The 17,445-nt window shown below is 36.5% G+C and overlaps 2 protein-coding genes across 2 annotated transcripts in view; one reads left to right on the top strand and one right to left on the bottom strand.

Moving 5' to 3' along the window:
- Window positions 1-17,445, top strand: part of LOC134673531 (uncharacterized) — a 461,710-nt gene that overhangs the window by 367,388 nt on the left and 76,877 nt on the right. The window lies entirely within an intron of this gene.
- Window positions 7,251-16,599, bottom strand: LOC134673551 (carboxypeptidase O-like). Its single transcript, XM_063531548.1, has 8 exons — window positions 16,225-16,599; window positions 15,665-15,857; window positions 14,756-14,831; window positions 14,428-14,633; window positions 13,140-13,224; window positions 12,202-12,256; window positions 11,534-11,700; window positions 7,251-7,261 (listed from the first exon to the last, which is right to left on the bottom strand). The coding sequence occupies exons 1-8, from the start codon at window positions 16,392-16,394 to the stop codon at window positions 7,251-7,253; spliced, it is 963 nt and encodes a 320-aa protein (XP_063387618.1). The 5' UTR covers window positions 16,395-16,599.

Here is a 17,445-nt window from a genome sequence, read left to right as displayed (position 1 = left end):
GAGTCGCTAATTATCAATTACATTACAATACAATATCTAAATTCTTCACCCATTGGGCAGCATAGAGATGGGTAGGGGTGAGTAAATACTGAGTATTTACTTGGTATTTACTCAAAGCACCCGATAAATACCCGTATTTTTTACTCATTTAGGTGGGTAAAAACGATTGCTTATAAAATATTCAAAAAGTGAGATTTAAGAACAAAATTGTCTTTTATTGAAGAGTGCTAACGTGTATTAACAATATCTATAAAATAAAAAGCATAGAGGGCGCTTAATTTAGGAAAAAAAGGTAATTATTAGTGAGAGGCAAATTGTGATAACAATTTTGTTTTAAATAAGAAGGTATTTACTTAAAAAATATGAGTACTTAAATTCTATCGATGTTCTAGATAAGTGCATGTCGCGCAAAAGTGCGTGTTTACGTGGCACTTACGACCTTTTATTAAGGGTTTTTTAAAGAAAACTCAAAAATAGCTCAACCAATAAAGATAGATAAAAAGATAAAAAATAGTTTATTCAAGTAGGCATATTACAATGCGCTTATGAACGTCAAATAAACCTTTACCGGCTCCAACCGTACACCTCTGCCCCGAGAAGATTTAAATCTCCCCTCAATTGGAGGAGGGTATCCCAATATGGGACCGGCAACAAACTCGGCGGGACACATCTTTTCAAAACATTATTACATCTTATAATTAACATGCATTACGAGTAATTAATACAATTTAAATTACTATAGAATTCATGCAATTATACTCAGTGAGTACATAACTTTATAGAATTTGATATAAAAAATAAACATATATGCACATGAAATCACAAATACGTAGCTCTTTCAGAAAACAAATCAAATCTTACAAAAGGAAAAGAAAATAAAATCAATAAAAGAAATGAGAATACATATTATATGAATCTAACTGATTGTTATGAGATGCTTTCATACAATTTGATGTGCTTTCTTACCTGAGCTGAGTCACCTTTAACTCTACACATAATACAATGTTTTTAATTGCTACTTGTCGTTATTACAGTTTCTGGTTTGGACCATGCATGTTTGTCTGTCAAGTAGTCCTCGACTCTGTAATAAGCCTTCAACATCAATGACTTTTTTAAGTAATTCTTAAGAGCTGGAAAGGGTAATCTTAAAGCATCCTCAGGTAACTTGTTATAAAAATGAATGCATTGCCCAACGAATGACTTCTGTACTTTACGAACACGAAACTTTCTGATAGCAAGCTTATTTTTATTTCTAGTATTATAGTTATGGACATCAGAATTCTTAGTGAAGGAGTCTAGATTCTTAACAACATAAATAATACTATCATATATGTATTGGGAAGCTACAGTTAAAATATTAATTTCTTTAAAAAGTTCTCTTAATGATTCACGCACCCTTAAATTATATATAGAACGAATGGCTCTCTTTTGTAAGACAAATATAGTCTGTATGTCAGCTGCTTTGCCCCAAACCAGAATACCATATGACATTACACTATGAAAATAACTATAATAAACAAGGCGAGCTGTCTCAACATTAGTCAATTGTCTAATTCTCCTCACAGCGTAAGCGGCCGAACTTAATTTGTTTGCTAGTGTTCTTATATGAGGACTCCATTGTAGATTTTTGTCCAATGTTAAACCAAGAAACAGTGCTTTATCTACCATCTCTAAGCATTCATTATTCAAAAGTATCTTAGTATCGACTGGTTTAACATTCGGCAAAGAAAATCGAATGCATTTAGTTTTCTTAGCATTAAGAAGCAAATTGTTCATAGTAAACCAGTTTAGTACATTAACGAGTGTGCTGTTAATTACACTGTAATCGGTAGATTTACGATCAACCTTAAAAAGTAATGATGTGTCATCAGCAAAAAGAACAATTTCACAAAGATTTTCTACTACACATGGCAAATCATTTATATAAACCAAAAACAGGAATGGACCCAAAATAGAACCTTGTGGCACTCCTAATTGGACTACAGTACCGCTAGACCGGGTTTTGTTTACAACAACTGTTTGTGTTCTGTTGCTAAGGTAAGAAGACATAAAGTTTAGGGCATTTACTGACAGACCATAGTGTTCTAATTTCAAAATGAGCGTTCCATGATCCACACAATCAAATGCTTTAGAAAGATCACAAAATATGCCAATTGCATCACAAGAATTTTCCCAAATATCATAAATATGTTTAATAAGTACCGAAGCAGCATCGGTCGTGGAACGGCCCTTTGTGAAACCAAACTGATTGCTTGTGAGTAAAGTATGTCTGTTGAAGTGACCCAGTAGATCATTTAACATTAACTTTTCAAAAACTTTACTTAGTACAGGAAGTATTGATATTGGACGGTAATTAGCCATATCACTCGAATCACCCGATTTAAAAAGAGGTATGACTTTGCTATATTTCATAAGATCTGGAAAGACTCCTTGTGAAATTGAAATATTATAAATTACGGCTAAGTAAGGCGCTATTACGTCCAAGACATGACTAATGACTCTAACGGATGTTCCCCATAAGTCTTCCGTTTTCTTTAAATTGAGTGACTTGAATGTTTTAACAATAATTGCTGAATCTACTAGACTAAACTCAAAGTTAATATTACATTTCTTAACATTAGCACAAAGTAAGGAATGAGCTCGAGACGAAGATGAATATAGACATTTCGTGGTATTAATAGCTATTTTAGAAAAATAATCTTCGAATGCCGAGGCAACATCGTTGTTTGACATGGTCTGTTGTTTATCCGAGACAATGTTGACTTGACAATCGCGTGATTTACATTTACCAGCTTCCTTATTTATAATATTCCATGTTGTCTTCACTTTGTTGTCCGACACTTTCAGTTTAGAACTTGTATAGTTTGCTTTGGCTGTTAAACACACTCTCTTGAAGATTTTTGAGTAGTTCCTCACATAGTCCAGGAAATCTGTATTTTTGTTCAGCTCTCTCTCACTACAATGATGTTCAAAATATTGTTTTTTGTACTCTATTATACGGCTAATCTCCCGATATGTTTTTTCTGATCTTTGGTTCGAAAGTTATAGAGAGATAAACATTATTTTGGCCTATCGAAACGGTTTTTTTCCAAAAATATTCAATCAAAAATAATCAATTTATCCAAAAATGTTCTTAGAAACATTCCAGTTATTTTTGAAGACCCATTTAATGACGTGCAACACGTTGGTGGTTTCTGAGATATTTTTTTGTGACAATTAGTTACATGTATGGAGTGCCCCTCTTAAAAATACATTTCTTACAATTTTGAGTACTTAATCCAGTAGCGGCTTACAAAATACACCTATATTTCAAATTTATATGCCCCTTTCAGCACTCTAAATAGTTTATACCCACCAATTTGGGTATAAACGAGTAAATACGGGTATATTGAGTAAATACTGAGTATTTACTCGGTATTTACCTGTGAGTATTTACTCACTACCCATCTCTAGGCAGCACATGTGCATTAGGTGAGTGAAGGTCTAAGGCCTCTCCGACAAGTAGCTAGATCAGTGTCCCAAACGCGTTAGTTCCGCGTAGCATTATTGCCGGTCGCTTTTTTAGACAGCGGGGGTTCCTATTTTTTGGGCGGTTTGCCCTTCGGGCATGAAGGAAGCTACTTAACGAACCGAACCTACCTACACAATTTTTCCCAAAGTGTAATGTTTTCATGGACGTCACACTAAATTAATAGGTTAGGTAGGTTAGGTTCGTTAGGTAGCTTCAAATGCCCAAAGGGCAAACCGCCCAGAAATAGATGCCCCGCGAAGCGGGGCTCCGTCTAGCTACGTTGTGAACTAAATATGAACGAAAACAAACTCTAGTGGAGAAAAATGCGACCGGGAATAATGCTACGCGGAACTAACGCTAGTGGGGGAAAATGCGACCGGGAATAATGCTACGCGGAACTAACGCGTTTCGGGCACTGATCTACCGACCGACAAATTTCCGTATCGGGCAATTATGTATACTGGGGCCCCGCAGTAGCATTCATGTCGAATTTTATTAGTATCATTGTTGCCATTCTTGGAGCTATGCAGGTATGTATCAATAGAGCGAAGTTTTTTGAGTCAAATTGTCCGAAGAAAGAGAAGCAAAATTATAAACCAAAAAGAATAACAACAACAAAAAATATGAGGTTCTTAAGACGATTATATAAATAGAGATATTTAGGGCCACTTGCACCATGCACCTTGCACTGGTAACCATGGTAACTCCAGGTTTAACCGGTTAACTCCGGGTTGGTGGAATGGTGCAAGTGGGCCTTAGAGCTTTTTACCTCTAGCGATAAATTCGAGGACCATCGAGTTATAAAACATTACAAAACGAATGACACTTACTTCCAAATGCAATACCATAGTTTCTATTTAAATCTACAGCACCGCCAGGGCGACGATTTTTCCTCCACAAGCGATCCTAAAATGCAATATGTAATAGTTATTTTCACCACACCAGCTCGGAGAGGCTTACTTTGCACGTCAGAGGCGTAACTAGGGGGGGGTTGGAGGGGGCAAGTGCCCCGGGCGCCGTCCAAGGGGGGGGCGCCAAAATGGGCAAAAGACTACCCCTCATCCTGGTAATCTGGCCCACAGCTCAGAAAAGCAAAGAGAAAGCCGATCTTTTAGGTACTCTTTTTTGCCTAGAACTCGACCTTAAAAGACGACGGTAGCGCCCTACCGCCCACCATCCTTCAGTGCGAATACTCTATGCCAGAAACTTCTATCAAGCAGAGGGATATTCGGTAGGAGTTGCTATGCTTTCATTTTATAAGGCGAGCGGGCCGAGTGCTTCAGAGAGTTCAGAGCTGTGTTCCGTGTTAGCGCGTCTTTTCCCTCAGGGGTCTCCTGTCGGGAAGTTACCATTTTATGGACAGTCCAAGAGACTACCTATGCAAATGGATCCCTAGCCCTTTGTCCGGCAGGCGCATATATATGAGCCGTAGTAGACGGAACCTACTCCAATAGCTGCTGCTGCATATATGTGACATGTTGTCTATCGGACGACAGTAGGTACGGGGATTCCTATATAGGCTGGTTAAAAATAACTACATTCCCGTTGCCAGGGAGGTTTTGGGATTATACTGAGCAACTTTTACTACGGGACCAACCCCGAAATCTCAAAAAAAAAAGTTTACCCTCCCATAGAAAATGGACCAACCAAAATGTATGAACCAGCCAAATTTTTTTTTCGCGACTGAGGGGTTGGTCCCATAGTAAAAGTTGCTCATTATAATCCCAGAACCTCCCTGGCAACGGGAATACAGTTATTTTTTAGCCACCCTGTATACAGGATGTTCTCTACCGCTCGTAGGTAAGTACAATGAGCTGTTGTCTGAAGAATTGTTTGACATGCTGCCTAGTTGCCAACGGTGACAGCTTGCCATCACTGCACCGCTCGCCGTATTAGGATAGGCAGAGTGTTTATCCTCACACCCTAGAACCTAAATGGTCGCGTACTGTGCGGTTTAAGAGGAATTCCTTCCACAGTGGTCGGGAGGAAATTTGTCGAAAAAAGGGAGCTCATTCCACAATAAATTGATTAAGTTCCTTTTTCTCGAGAGGCTACAGTATGGAGATCTTCAAAAAAGTGCATAAGTTTTAAAATGGTCGGCAACGCGCTTGTAACTCTTTTGGAGTGTAGACGTCCATATGATGCGGTGACCACTTACCATCAGGTGGGTCGTAAACATGTTACCCACCGATGTCACAGAATAAATAATAGTACTAGTTACAGAAGACTCACTCTCTAACAAAACGCGTCTGTCACGATCAGCGCAGATATGGCCGCTAGGTGGCGACAGCGCCACGCGCGGCTTATGGCAAACCCCAAAATTGGGGTCGAACGGATGGACTTTTAACTGCCTGTAGCAAAGCGACGACATCGCGGAGTGAGCCACGCCTGCCGATGTATTAAAAAAACACATATACACTGTATTGTCTAAATTAAAAGTAAATTTTAGTTAAAAAAAAAGTAACCCTTTTGAAGTTCATTTCGTTTGTGTGGGGGGGGGGGCGCAAATTTGGTGCCTGCCCCTGGCGCCATATCCTCTAGCTACGCCTCTGTTGCACGTCTAAAACTGATCTAAGCAAAGTTGCATTTTATTCACATGTGAGGCAAAGTAATTAAATGCAAATTTTGAGTTGTTTTTTCATGTTTGCTGGTAGAATTGACTTTTAAATGATGATTTTGGATGATAAATATTTAATAACATTCATTTGGATTTGATTTGGTTTGATTTTGTTTGATATTTTACATTTAATATTTGCTTTGGGTTGGTGTGGTGAAAATTTTTGTGTTTCACTCGGGGGCAAATTTTGTTTAACCCTCGTGCTTTGAAACCCTCGCAACGCTCAAAATTCCATTTTTCGAACCACTCGCTACGCTCGTAGTTCAATTTTGGAATCTTTCGCTTGCTTGGCTATCAATATTATCACGAGCGGTTAAACAACAACTTTGCCCCCTTGTAAAACAAATAACTATTTCACTACATAAGCTCGTGAAGACAATTTTCAAAAACTAAAAGAAAGTTTAATTTTGGTCCACAATTATTGCCACTATTATAGTGGCAAAGTAATTTTATGCAAAATTTAAGTTGTTTTCTCAAGTTGGCAGTTGCAGAATTGACTTTTAAATGATGATTTGAATGATAAACAGCAAAGCAAAGTTTGTTTAACCCTCATACCTTGAGTCCCTACCTCAAATTTCTACTCGTGGTTCTTTATTGGAATCTTTCGCTTGCTCGGGTATAAATATTAGCAAGAGGAGTTAAAAAATTACTTTGCTCCGTTGTAAAACAAATGAAGGAAACAACCTAAAATTAGCATCATATTCATTTAACACTCTTGTCGATAAAATGCAACTTTCTCATCAGTTTTTGAATATTAAAGAGAGCATTTAAGAGCTGATCTGGTGAAAAAGTGTTTTTATGCTTCAGAAAATATGATGTTTAGTTTTAGATTTTTTTATAGGAGGTAAATTAGAAAATTTTGAACAATCAGCATTTTTGCCGTTAAAATTTGAATTATATTTTGACCACGCAATTAATCATTCAAAACATTACAATTCACCGTTGTATGACTATATTCATATCCGTCTGGGTTCATGACAGGTATAAAAACCCAAGTGTACGTGTAGGCGATCCTCTCCAGCTCTATGTCTTTATACTTATGGGCATTTAATAATGTGTATAACATGTAAGTTACAACCGCTGGAGACAACCACTCCCGCGCATGGCAACCTCCTTCCACTATCACTTTGGATCTGTAACACACAAATATTGTTTTAAGAATAAACGTTTAAAGGTTCCATCACACGAGTATGCGCTACACTTCCCTCTTAAAAATAAATTGTAAAACATAGGTACCTATTTTTGGAAGGCTATTCTTCCTTGGCCAAAAACTTTGTCAAAGTCTCATCTACTTGGGAACTAAGCATCGCTGACAATAATATTTCAGTTATGTCATTATGACATAACTGAAGCAATCTTTTCGTAGTACCGTAAAAAGGGGTCAACAGAAATCGCGGGGTGAATAGAGACATTTTGAATATTATCTTTCAATTAGTTATATTTAAAAATGTACATCTCTAAAATTAGAATATTGGAATAAATATATAGTAGACTATTTATTCTCTACATTGATACCAAAAGAAGTTAATCAAACTGCCTAAAAGTTAGATTTTTTGACTTAAAAGTAAGGCCTCGCCGAGGTAAGAAATGAAGCCTGTTTGAACTTGGTTCTAGCGGTAAATGTAGTGAAATTAACGTAGTTAAAGTTAGCTAACCTGGTAATATAGTATCTGTAGTACCTAAATAATAAATAATATCACCAATTTTCTCTATAATAAAGCATTTTTTGCAAAAAACTATCAACAAGCAATTTTAAGTGAAAAAGGGGTCAGTGGACACACATATGGGGTGAATAGTTACGTCATAGGGGGTGATTAGATACCACAAAGGGGTGAAAAAACACGCGTTGGGGGTTAAACGACACGGTAAAATATTTTTGTATCAAATAACTGTTTAACGGATTTATATACTATTTGCCAATAGAGTATCAACATAATAATGACCAAATTCGATGCCTATGACAAGTAAAACTTCATATTTCTATTCACCCCTTTCTTGTGTCTATCGACCCCGTTTTAAGGATTTGGAGAAAACAGGTAGTTTTCTTTGATTTTCTTTGAATTGGGTGGGTCAAAATTGATTTCACAAATGCAAAATTGAAGAGCTAACCAAGACTCATAAAATGTCGTCAACATACTTAGGATTATTGGCGAAAATCGTGGTTGAAGTTGAAAATCGTGTCTTTTCACCCCGTTTTACGTTGTGAAATGCAAATATTTCTTAGTAATTTTTAAATTTCATCATACATTGAGTATTATTTACTTACCGTGTATTTTACCTGTTTCATAATGTTACGAAATAATGTTTGGTAATATAAATTAAAAAAATTAATTTGGTCCATCGATGATTACCTCCATTAAGTATTTTGTAAATGTATACGTAGCCAGGATGTTATATTCTAAGAAAAATATTTCACGGCAAACTTTTCAATAAATCAGTGTTGCGAAAACGGTATACATATTTATGTACAGCCGACGTCAAAGAAAATTTTTCGCCTTATTGCAAATGAATAGGTGCAAAAGTTTAAACATATTTTTTGACTTCGACTGTACGAAGCTCCTTATAATTTGCATTATTTTAACCTGTTTCTGGACCCTTTCAATCTCAGTCTTGCAGACATAATTGTTCTGTTTTCGTGAGTTGTGCCAACCCTTCGGAGCTGCACCTCCCCTGGGTAATGAGAGCTAACATCTTTAAGCCAGTCATAAATGTCGTCCAAGCGATAGAAGTTGTGCCAATTGAAGGATGCCATGTTACGCCTGAAGTAAGTAGTGGCTTTTTGTTTGTCGAAGGCACTGAAAACACACAAACACAAATTAAATCATAATCTGCACGTTCTGTTTTATTTATTTGTATCGATTCATTGATACCTCTACTTCTTAGCTACGTTATAACTATTTAGAAATATAATAGAAATACTTTATTTGGTGTGAAAAGTAAAACTTAATATGTACATCTTATTCTAGTACATTCGAACACCAAAATTGATGTCACTCAGCATATACCGATGACTAAGTAGTGGCCATGGTGCTGGTTTTCAGGGCAACCAGGGAAAACAGAAAAAAACTAAGCTATATAACATGTGGGAGAAAGTGAGTTTAAACTATTACTAGACAAAAAACCAGTACACAATCCGTGCTTTGAACAATTCAAATGTATTTGCGTTATTGAATTAGTAGCTCTATCTGGAAAAGATGTAAAATCTCCTTTAAATTAATTACGTACATATAACTAATATTATTGGATGACACTATAAGAAGGTCACATTGGGCAACGTTGATACACAGAAGGAATTATTTAGATATTCATAATATCTGTATCCGTGTACAATCGACGTTAAAGATATGTTTACGCTTTTCGCCTTCTTACAAAGGAATAAGGTGTAAAAGTGTAAACATATCTTTTCACCACACCAGCTCGGAAAGGCTTACTTTGCACTTCAAAAACTGATAGCAAAGTTGCATTTTATTCACATGTGAGGCAAAGTAATCAAATGCAAATTTTGAGTTGTTTTCTTATGTTTGCTGGTAGAATTTACAAATTAAATGTTAAATGGTGGTTTTGGATGATAAATATTTAATAATATTAATTTGAATTTGATTTGGTTTGATTTTGTTTGATATTTTACATTTAATATTTGCATCGGGTTGGTGTGGTGAAAAATTTTGTGTTTCACTCGGGGGCAAATTTTATTTAACCCTCGTGCTTTGAAACCCTCGCAACGCTCAAGATTCCATTTTTCGAACCACTCGCTACGCTCGTGGTTCAATTTTGGAATCTTTCGCTTGCTCGGGTATCAATATTAGCACGAGCGGTTAAACAACAACTTTCCCCCCTTGTAAAACAAATAACTATTGACGTCGACTGTATACACTTTCAATAGCGTACCCCTGTAAATTCCTGATCACAATCATGAACCGGACGGTCAACTTCTCCGTATCCCTATAGAGTGCAGCCAAGTTACGAGGAGCTATGCTGAATTCCACCGGTTTATGAACTTGAGTTGGTTCCTTCCACCACGTCACATCGTAGACCTTGTCCAGTGTTTTCATGAATATCAACTCTGATTCATCATACGGAACGCCACGCAGCAACGCGTAATTTTTATAAGATTTGCTGTCACATCTCGTTAGTAGTAAGAAAATAAAAAAGCCAGCAGTCATGAAATACATCACTGATTATTATTACACATGAAACATAAAGAAAACAACAATAAATTTTAAAACCAACTTCCAAAACTTTCAATTACTCCCCAATTACTTATACGATGACACTGTCATCAATAATCATAAGTCTCAATTTTTCAAACATTTTTTTATTAAAAGAGGTTTGAAGATATAGCCGAGTATTAAAAAAATCGCAAGTAGAGAATTTTACGCAAAACTCTGCGCAGAGGGCGTCACTGGCACAATCACAGGGCCTACCGCGGAACACGAAAATCGAAAGTTCGGTTTCTTGCCTATTTATAGAGAGGCAGATAACGAAATTTCAACATTTCGCGGCAGGCCAATTGTAAACAAACTGCCTAAAACTGCCTTGATGCATCAATGTCATAGTGAAAACTTGTCAAAAACTGTGCTGCACTCTGGTGGCAGAACATTGCAGTAATACTCCCTATTTAAAACTATTTTAAAACATTCCCTTCGGTCGTGTCATGCCGTGTTATATCGCCACTAGTTTCGAATTTCCGATTTTTCGCATCTGTATCGTAATGTACCTATAATACAACGTTTTATTAAATAATCCGTTATTTACATATTCTCTTTAACAACAGCCATGCATGTTAGACAACTAAGACGAAAGTGGACGTAGTCCCCATTATCCTCTCTGGATATTAACATTAATATTTTGAACACCACCGCACACCACTACACGCAACTCAGGCAGACCACCTACCACGGTGGACGACGGTTGAAAAATACCTAAAAGAAGTTCATTTAAATAATAACGTCGCGGAAGACCGCGCTAGATGGAAATTGAGGACAAGGAAGGCCGACCCCAAGTAAATGGGAACAGGTCTAGCAGGAAGAAGAGAAGAACATTAACATTTTTGAAGAAAATATTTTGAGACAGTTTGATGCGTACCTAACAGCCACAACTACATTTTACATACTTCTCAATTTTTAATTATTATGAGTATTTATGAGCATTTAAAAATTTGTATGGAATTCGTTTTTCGCTATAACTCTTAATCAATAAATCAAGAACCGCCTAAAGAATTCTCATAGAATATGGTCAATATATATTAAATTGTTTAAACGTGCTTTCTATAAAGTTAATATCTAGCGAGTAATATAACGGGAACTATGTTTGTATGGAGAAGCGTTCGTCGTTTCCTCCTAATTGATTCTATACAAAAAAACAAAGAGCCATGTTACAAAGTAGAATAACTGTGGCATGGATACGATGTTCTTGTGTATTTTTATCGCCACTTCTTAAGAATTTATCTATGTCCGGATCGAAGAAAAGCAGCAGTCCGTCCATTGTTGCCTGGCAAACGGGCAAGATTCGGTCCGGGGGCAATGCGTATCCGTGGACACCCGTATCGGGAAGCTGAAAGGTCGCCACGTAACTGAAATAAACATTTGTATTTTATAATTATAACGGCCTGATTCTAACTTTAAGAAACGTCCGTACAACTGACATATCCGATCCAAATTTTTGGCGAATCTTAAAATTCGAATCAGGCCGTAAGACTGTTGTACGGCGAATAGCAAAAATACATGGACAAATTAAGAATTAAATCATTCATAAAGTGACCATGGAAACTTGAGTTAAAATACATAAAAAATTTAGCGATTCTGGCCGACTTGTAAGTCCATTATCTGAGCGTCGGGGCAATAAATCATTTTATATACGTTTCAATAGTGATCTGGTCTCCCAGTGCTATCGATAAAAAAAACATTTAGAGTAGAAATTCCTTCATAGGTAGGTGCCTACCTAGTATTTTTTACGACTAAGAAATATATATATATAGCCGTTGCTTTATAAAATCTGAGTCTGAAAACAATGAGCATGGAACTGTTTGTTAATATTACGAGCTGTTCTTAAGTAAAATATTGACTTGACTCACGGTACTTGCAAAGCTTTCTTTACCCAGTCACTGCTTGTTCCTGACGCCAGGTATCCTAGAGAACAAATTTCGGTTAAAGGCCATAAAATATAGCTAACGCGTTTAGACATAACAATCAATTTAATGTTTATTTATTCCACAGCCCGGTACTTAGTCGATCGCTTTCACCCAGTAGCCTAGTTAATTTTAAATTCCATCAACTTCCAATATTCTTTTCATCACACTCGCTCAGTAAATGTGGAATTGCACGCAGGTTTAGCGGGAGTTATAGAAAAAGCGTTCTCCCTAGGGAGTTATGAAGTTTCTAGTGCCATACTTAAGAGTTTTTTTGTCTTTATACTTAATTTTTGTATCGAAAGTGTGATGAAAAACATTGTGTGTAACTCGGGGCGTAATAATATTGCAAACTCGAGTCTATAAATCGCTCCGGCAAGCCGTCGCGATTTAACTTACTCTCGTTTGCAATATTCAACTTACGCCCCATGTTGCACAATGTACTAGTACACCCTGTCGGGTGCTGTCTCACGGCTCGATTCGGGAAATGAATTAGAGACTCTCTAGATATGAAATAGTGAAGATAATCTTTACTATATCGTATCTAGTTAATCTCTAATTCATTTCCCGAATCGCGCCGTCAGCCTGAGTCCCATGACACGGGCAAGGACAGAATCTGCTTGGTATACATTTCATTTAAGTGTCAAAAAGCACTCTAAGTGTTGGCTTCGGCACCGCGCACGCCTCCCAAAGGTCCGGAACACCCGTGGGAACACCGATGTTCCGCGATGGGGAAGACAATTAATGATATAACAAAGAAACTAATTTATATAAATACATAATATAATATCAAAACTCACATATTTGTTATAAAAAATAAAACATTCGTCACTATTTCATACAGGTTCGTTACCTTATATTTATAAGTATTTTTATCTACGTACCCTCAATATCGTAATTATTGCCAACAGTATACTGTAGACTATGTTTTTCCAGTATTCGACTTGCAACCTTTTCAGCTTTCATTTTCTGAAAAGGTAAAGATTTCTAGTAAAACGATAGTTTCTCTGTATGATATCTATCTCTGTTATCTCCAATTGCCAAAGTGAGACGCAGACAGGAGGGCACTTGAATAGTTTTGTTTTGGTTCCCTTATCTAAATTCATATATTTATAAGCATATTTACATTTGACTTCAGCGCAAAGGTACATAGTATTGCTTTACATGGGAATTTATTTCAAGTTTGAATTGATACAATTCTTAGTTAAATCATAAATGCGGTTATTAAATAAAGATTTAAGTCTCCCAAACATTAGTCCAGATAGTGAACTTAGAATAAATTAAATATAAAGTTGCTACCTATCTATATCTCGTATTATATTCTTTGGGATTAAATACTTGCTATATAACTAAGTATTAACTTTTTTATTGTTAAAACTCGTCATTTCAATACAATTTTGCGAGATTTAGCGTTTCTAGGTTATAAATAATATGGAAATGACATGATGATGATGATAACATGTGACGTCCCACGGGTAAAGGTACCTTATGGCGGTTGGCGCTTACACTATTATTAACGCCGCTCCAATATTATTGCGGCGCTATGCGACGTAAGCGCCAGCCGCCATAAGGTACCTTTTGTCGTGGAACGTCACATATATTTTCTAAGAGTCTGAGCTTGACCTATTTATTGAGTTTTTTTAAATAGGTACTTATCACGTAACTCTTAAAATAATTGGGTTGGCTGGTCGAAATTTCTTACAGGTGGCGAAAGTAGGTATAGGTTTGTAATATCGATAGTGTCAAATTCTTGTTTTTTGGAACTTTATGGACTGGATTCCTTTAAGCAAAATCCAATAGTAATAGAGGAAATAGGCATCTATAAAAACCTTCGAAAGTTGGCTTACCCATGAAAGGAAAACAAGATGTACCTACCTGCGATAAACATACATTCAGTATACATTATTTTCTTTAGTAAATTGTTCAAGGAGAAAAGTTACAAGTTTGTATACAGAAGTGATCAGTATACCTTAGCGATCATGAAAGACTTACATATCACTATCATTTATCATTTCAAGTTATCTTATGGTCTGTCAGCAGCAGAAGTTGCTAAGCGGGCGAGGTGTTCAAAATTACCTTGACACGCTCTTATTCTCTCAACAATAAAGTCGCGTCACGATTATTTTGTACACCTCGCCCGCTTAGCAACTTCTGCTGCTGACTGTATCTTACCACTACATTGTAGTTATCTTTATGCTCTACAGATACAGAGTAAGGTAAAATAATGTGCTGTCCGTAGGAATGGAAGGACAGGTAGTACTCCAAGTTGTCGCTGTTATCTTTTGTGTATAGTGCCATTGCTTCGGATTCTGGCTCGGAGAACGGACTATCACCGCAGTGTTCACGACTTTCGGTGTTAGATATGTCTGGGCAGTGAGCTGTTAGTAGAAGGAAGACATTTATAATAACTACAAATAATAAAATAATTTGAAATAACTAACTGATAATACCTTCCAATCTTAAGGTTTAATGAAGAGGTTTTAGGGTTAGCTACACTTACCCCCAAAACCGATTCCATAATTCCGATTTAAATCCACGCCATAACCACCACGTCGATTTTTTCTCCATAATCGATCCTACAATCATAAAGTCATTGATAGTAGGAGAGGTGTAAAGTTCTGATAGATTTGAGCATTCACTAGAGCAGAATGTCGAGCATTCGCAGTTTTTAATGACGCACTACCGTATTCAAACTTCAAGATATTTACTAGAGACGACACGTACTAGATCCATACTAGATACGTTATAGTTTAGATATCAACTAGTTCTCTTTTGCAGCGCAATTCGGGCAACCAATGTCACTTTTACGTTAGATAGAGTAAGATATCTATTAGATGTGAAGTCATATCCTGTGGAAATCGTTCAAGAGTATCTCCATAATCGCACAAATGTCAAATTTGACAGGTTAGATCTTAAACATATCGTTATCGTATCTAGGTGATGTCTAAAAGATATCTAATAGATGTCTATTTCAAAATCCGAATCGGGCCCAAATTCTAGTACATTGTTCTGTTTGCGCTACATAAGTGAATGCTAAAATACTGAAGTCTATTATCACCACCTATATATTAACACCTTAAGAAATAATGTTTGACTACTATTAATCACTTTTTGTTAAAATACAAAAATATTTGATGTCAGAAATAGTAAACAGAATATTACGATGTATTCTGCGCTGTTACATGAGGATTTAGCAGGTAAAATGTATATTTAACCTGACTGTAAAAGTAAGTTCCCTTTTTCTCGCGAAAAACGTAAAAGTATATCATTGTTTACAATATAAGGTATTAAGGAGGCCCCCTGTAGTATAAATATGCTGCTACGGCCTAGTTTCCATGATTCTTACACCAGAACATTTGTAACACTACGGTTGCAACGAATAAATGGTTTGCGAAATATACAGACTCACTGTCGTATGAGCGTACTCATAGCCGTCTGGGTTCATTACAGGAACGAAAATCCAAGTATACATGAGGGCAATAGTTTCCAATTCGTCGTTTTCATACTTTTTGAAGTTTAGTAATGTATGTAACATGTAGGTCACAAACGCTGGGGATATCCATTCATTTCCATGACAACCCCCTTCGACTATTATCTTGCCTCTGTAACAAAGCAAAAATGTTTTCACAAAGTAAAGAAATTAATAATATCAAGCTTATATATTTTAACATATGAAATTTTTACTTAAGTTTTGCTATCAATGTAACGCGCCACGCGAAACGAGAGACGAAACATTTTGTTCCCAAGTTACTGCGAGGTTTTAGCGCTGCCGAATATGATACAGTAGGTATATAATCGATTATTATAATAAAGCGATGGTGAGAGTTAGGGTCGGTTCCACCAAACCGTCCGTCACCATTAAAGCGTTCGCTAAATCTTATTGTATGGGAAGTTTCATAGATTTCTGCTGCGTGCTATGAAACTTCCCTGATCATTAACTGTGGTGCAACTGGCCCTAAATGTTCCTACCTCCTTATAGATCCCTTTAAAGTAAGCTTCACTGCCATTATTGTCCGGTTTTCATAACTCTTTCCAATAGTGCGCAATCGTACTTCGTCCGGGTATCTGTCGCTAAGGTCTTCAAGCCAGTCGTAAATGTCGTCAAGTCGGTAGTAACTGTGCCAATTAAAGGACTGCATATTTGCTCTATTATACGGCCGAACGTTTTGTTTGTCGAAGGCACTGAAACCAATTTATACATACATACATATAATCACGCCTATTTCCTGGAGGGGTAGGCAGAGACCACGGATTTCCACTTGCTACGATCCTGACATGCCTCATTCGCTTCCTTCACTTTCATAACATTCCTCATACACGCTCGCCGGTTTAGGGTGCTCTTGACCTGGCCTTTAGCTTCAGGATTTCCGAAATTCAATTATGAGAATTATAACATTGTTAAATTAGCGGGGCAACGATCTGTAAATGAACCTATAAGTTATTACTCAGCTTTAAATTCATAATTTATAAATTCATAATTTAAAGCTGAGTAATAACTTATAGGTTCATATATGCGTAATACCTACCTTTGTATTTTTTTTTGAGCGGAAAAATATATATTTATTTATTATACAAAAGGTTAATGGTACATAAATAATCATACAAAAGTAACTTAAATATATCTAAATATTAAAATATTTTAATCTAAAAGACCTCCGCGGGCTGTACCGGGTGCAAAGGTGCCCATGATACTTGCCGCGTTACCACGTTGTATTCATTATTATTCACAACGACGGGACTTAATCGCGTAAAATTAAGTTTTTAGATTTACCTCCGACGTTTCGAGAACGGCGTTGTAAAAAAATAAAATCATAATTAGTAAAAATCGTGAAAGTTTAAATCAGCGTACCTTTGTATATTCTTAGTCAGAGTCGTAAAATGAATATTCTGTTTCGCTGTATCCCTATAGAGATTAGCTAAATTATCAGGACTTATACTAAACTCCACTGTATTATGAACCAAAGTAGGTTTTTTCCAAAATGTGACATTATAGAAAATTTCTAGTTTCTTGAAGAACTCTAAACCTACGAAATCCGTAGGGACACCACGGATCAAAGCATGGTTCTTGTACGATTTGCCTTTTAGTGAATGAAGACATAACGCAAATATCAGGAACACGAGATAAGGAACCCTTCTGGAACACATAAGTAATTTGTCGAAAATCACATTAAACTGCAGTAATATACCCTA

Source organism: Cydia fagiglandana, chromosome 18 (genome assembly GCF_963556715.1).
Source record: "Cydia fagiglandana chromosome 18, ilCydFagi1.1, whole genome shotgun sequence".
NCBI classification, from domain to species: Eukaryota; Metazoa; Arthropoda; class Insecta; order Lepidoptera; family Tortricidae; genus Cydia; species Cydia fagiglandana.
This window is presented reverse-complemented; position numbering and strand designations above follow the sequence as displayed.